Source organism: Cyprinodon variegatus, unplaced genomic scaffold (genome assembly GCF_000732505.1).
Source record: "Cyprinodon variegatus isolate N-32 unplaced genomic scaffold, C_variegatus-1.0 Scaffold37, whole genome shotgun sequence".
Lineage (NCBI taxonomy): Eukaryota > Metazoa > Chordata > Actinopteri > Cyprinodontiformes > Cyprinodontidae > Cyprinodon > Cyprinodon variegatus.
Genome location: NW_015150490.1, coordinates 464,969 through 469,546, shown reverse-complemented (window position 1 = coordinate 469,546; position 4,578 = coordinate 464,969). Strand labels below are relative to the sequence as shown.

Genomic DNA, 4,578 nt, shown 5'->3' with positions numbered 1-4,578 from the left:
GGCCAAAAAATCGGATTTGGGTCACTTCAGGCTGCCTTAGATGTTACCGCAAAGTTAATGGATGTCCTTACTAACTGATGGTTGATGAGTGATGGTTAAGCTATTTCAACTTCTCAGTTAAATTAGAACGCGTTTAAATAATATCTTTTAATCTAATTAATAGATTTATTAAAGTATTCTGAGGTGGGGGTTATTCTCTGTTACAGCTGCTAAAATCCAGAAGGCTTATCCAGATCAAATTAAATGTAGGTTTCAACAATGCTCTTGCAGGGAGCAGCATTGTTATTTTTTTTTATTTGCATTTATTCCAATAAAAATGTTGTAGCCTATGACTTATTTTTTTATTTAATTGAAATAGATCTTACTTTGATGCTTTTTCCTCGCTTGCGATTGGTAGGAAGTTTATTTTCCTTTGGTGTTGAGCTAAGAGGCTCTGTGGAGGATCCTTTAGTACTTGGAGTAGCTGTTAGTCAGGTTGTTCTTCGACCACGCCGAGCTGTCGCCTCACAGTAAGGCATCACAGGATGGTCAGACTGTAGAGCTGCATCAGTTGTTGTTATCTGGCCTTTTGATACTTTTAGCAGATGTTTATGCTGCTCATTGCAACTAGTGCAGAAATTCTATTTAGTGAAAAAAAATTAATAAATTTGAAACACCATCCTGATGAACATTTGGTGTATATTACTTTATTTTATCATGATTAAAAGGTTTTTGTTTTTTGTTTTTTTGTTTTTGTTTTTTTTATAGACATGTAACGTGATTAAATAACCTTTAAGCTTAAATCCTTAGAGCAAAAACAAACAAAATCATCAGACAAGACCTTAGATTACAACAACTAATGTCATAGAATTTGTGCATATCACTACAAATGAACAAAATTAATGATAATTTTAAGTAGTTTAAACCAGTGGTAGTTTATATATATACATGATTAACCGTTGGCTGAATTTCTCTCTATTTCAATCTTAGTTATCATGGATGGTACATAAGAAAATAAGAATTAACTATACTTCATAGAAATAATCTTACTATCATATATCATCAGTGTTTTATTTGTATAATGAGGTATCCCAACTTTTGAAACCATGTCCTTTTTTTGCAGATCCATCATGACAGACCTATACTACCTCAGCCAGGCAGATGGAGTTGGAGAATGGAGAGTGAAGGAGGCTAAAGATCTGTCAGATCTGGTCCAGAACAGAATCACCTATTTACAGGTATCTGCAGACACACCCGCTGTACAGGCCAGCTGGCCCGTGTTTTACCCGTGAAGATACACTTAGACAAAGTCACATTGTTAGCATTCATCCAAGTGCCTGCCTCACACGAATAGGCGCACATTTGAGATTTTTCATGCTTTCTTGTCTCATTTGCACCATCTTTATCTTCCTGCGTCAGTTTCCACAAGTAACAGGTTAAAAAAAGAAAAAAAAAAGGAAGCAGCCGAGTCTCAGCAGAGGGATCTGAGAAGTGGAATTGTCATTTGTCAGCATTTTTGAGTCTAACACACACACACACACACACACACACACACACACTCACGCCAAAACACATAGAAGCAGAATGACACATCTGTAGACATGCTTACACAGAGATGCCTAAGCAGTTTAACGACAAACACACATGTCCAGTCAGCCGCGGATATTGATGATATTCAGGGCTCAGCCCCCGGCCCCCTGCAGCTCCTCTCCTCTTCCCTGGCTCTGCAGCCGCAGGGTTTTCGAATGGGGCGGTGCTTTGCGGCAGCGGGTCCTGCAGCATTAATGAGCCAGTGTGTTTGATGAAGAGGACCCAGTCAGTCTGGCTGGGCGGAGACGGCACCACTAACAGCTGCTGTCACCACTGCTGAGGGATCACACTGCTCTACCAGCTGCCATCACTAATTCATCACACACACCCGCATACACACACGGTCGTCCACAGATGGATTCACCCACACCTACATGGGCAACTGTTATCGAAGTTGGGCAACAGGATTGATGCTCTTGCTTAAATGCAAAGTGATAGCCTGTACATAGACGTGTGTATCTGGGTCTCTCATGCAAATCCATACATCTATATGTCCACATAGAGACAGACAGGCTCCTCCTTCTTGTACTGCTGTCGCTGCCACCTGCATCAGCTTCCCCCTCGTTCCTGCCTTAACTAACTCCATCTGTCCACTCACATCATCCAGTAACCATGGCTCCTTCAGATGGAGCTCAGTTTCTTTTTTTTTTACACTGTTATTTGTTACCGTCTTGTTTATTTTCCATATCTTTAGCTTTTGTGGTTGTTTTCCCGGTAACAATTCATCACCAATAAAATGTGCTGGGTAACAGTGAGTCAAATCGCAGCTTTGTAATGTTTTGTTTGTTTTTTTTTCATCAGAGACGGAGCTCTAATGGCATCATACCATAGTCATTGCTTAGATCACTGAATATTGAACAACAGTGAAATCATAAAAAGGAGAAAAGGGTTACAGTTATTCTAATTCAGACAAGGAAAATGTGAATTTTGATTTAAAACTTTTTGACATAAGAAAGTAGGGAGAATGCAAATCCGAAAACTGAAAAATCTTAGTATTTCAGAACTTTATTCTCTGTTCCATTATCTCTTAGCCATCGTTTCTTTGTGTTCTTCCTTCTTTGCGTCCTTTATTCCTTCCTTTCTAATTATATTCATACTTTCTTCCTCTCTCATATGCTTTTCCTATCATCCTTGAAAGTTCCTTGTGTCCTTCCTTCTTTCTTTTGTTATAGTTTCTACCTTATGCGTTTCTTACTCCATCTCCTTTGTCTCTTTGATGTTCTTCTCTTGCCTCCTTCATTATGACTAACCATCTTTTCTTATCTCCTTCCTTCCTTGCTTTGTCCTCATTTTCTTCTTGTTTGCCCTGTATTGGTTCACCTTTGTTTCCTTCCTTCATTAACTGGTATTCCATGCGTCCTACCTTTCTTCTTCATGTTCTCACCTTTCTTGCATCCTCCTTCCTTACCATGTTTTCTGTTCTGTCTTTCCACCCTCATCTCTTACCTTCAGTCTGTTCTTTTTGCCTGAGCTCGTCCTGTAATTGCAAGGTATCATAATTTCATCCTTAGGTTTATCATTTTTATTTGAAGATGAGAGGAAATTTTATTGCAAAATATGTAGGAACTGAAACAAGTTGCAGACATTTGCAGTTTTTAACCCAAGATGTAGTGAGAAAATTTTAATGACAGAGAGTTTTTCTCTACATAAAAAACAGGAGATACTGGCTATTACCCTAAGGAAGAAATAATGTCAAAGTATTACGAAACAGTACAACTTGTGTTTGTCAAACTAAGGGCATTTAGGTAAAATTACTTTAATCTACCGTGGCTAATACCTATTTAAAACCCTGGCTGATCGAGCAATGTTGAAAAAAAAATCTATGTTTCATTTCTGGACATTGTGAACCAATTTTCATATTAATTCATTTTCATTAATTCATTTATATATCACTTCATACAGAACGTTGTTGACCAAAGTCTAAACTGATCAAACTAATCAAACAAATGTATGCTTAGGCTAGTAGATTAGCATAAATGCAATCATTCCACAACTACCTGAAAAAAAGTTAATATTAAACAAACTTCTAAAGATAGTTAAATGATTCATATTAAAAATTAAAAGAGTAATAGCCAAATCTCAAACTGATTTTTTTTTTTGTCAGAATTTCCTTTTTTTAGAGAGGACAGTAAGTATGTCCAACTTGCAATGGCAGCCTATTCCACAGTCAGGAGACAGCAACTAAAAAAGCTCTCTGACATCTCAACATCCTCTATAGGACAACAAACGTTAATTGATCAGCCTGAATCGAGAGAAGATGAGGGATCATACATTTTAATCAGGTTGGGCAGATACTGAGGGGCACAACCATGTAGAAGCTTTTAAAATAAAAGAATAAAATAACTTTCAAGTCAATACTCTAACAAGGGAGAAATGCTAAACCAAGCGTGATATGTTCATGTTAATAGGCGACTTTCATTCCCCAACAGGAAGACCATTGCAATAACCTGAGTCTTAAAAAAACATGAATTAAAATCACAAAATTAAGAATTTTGCTTTAGCGAGTTGCTTCAAATGAATAATAACTTGACTTGATTATGGATTTATTCTGTGGAGCTTGGAACTCAATGCTAATTTTGACATTTTCAATTGAAAAAGCTTCCTGAATGGGAAGCGAAACATCTTCAAATTTGAAAAGACAAAGTCCAGTGATTGTTTTTTAACATTTTTTTGTAATGACTATGACCTGGATGACTGTGAATCTTCACCAGCATACTGCTTTCCTTGTTTTATTGGCATATACATTTGAAAGTAATCAGCATGGAAATGACAGGAACTTTAAAGTTTCTGAAGGATTAAACCAGAAGATGTAAGTAAATGAAGGAGAGAAGAGGGCAAAGTATAGTCACCTTTTAGAGCCCCTCATGTAAGGGGTGCTACTCAAGACTCAACAGAATTAACTTGAACACAAAAACATCTCTTAGTTATATAAGTACAAGCCTCGTGAGACCATCCTGATCTCGCGAGCTTTCAAGGTTTCACTCGCAGATCAGTCTGGAGACTCTCCGT

The 4,578-nt window shown here is 37.4% G+C and overlaps 1 protein-coding gene across 1 annotated transcript in view; it reads left to right on the top strand.

The window, feature by feature from the left end:
- The window catches only part of fut8 (fucosyltransferase 8 (alpha (1,6) fucosyltransferase)), a 73,477-nt gene that overhangs the window by 25,553 nt on the left and 43,346 nt on the right, over positions 1 to 4,578 (top strand). The window contains exon 4 of the mRNA XM_015368955.1: positions 1,103 to 1,217. Coding sequence (XP_015224441.1) covers positions 1,103 to 1,217 — 115 coding nt within the window. The remainder of the gene's footprint in view (positions 1 to 1,102; positions 1,218 to 4,578) is intronic.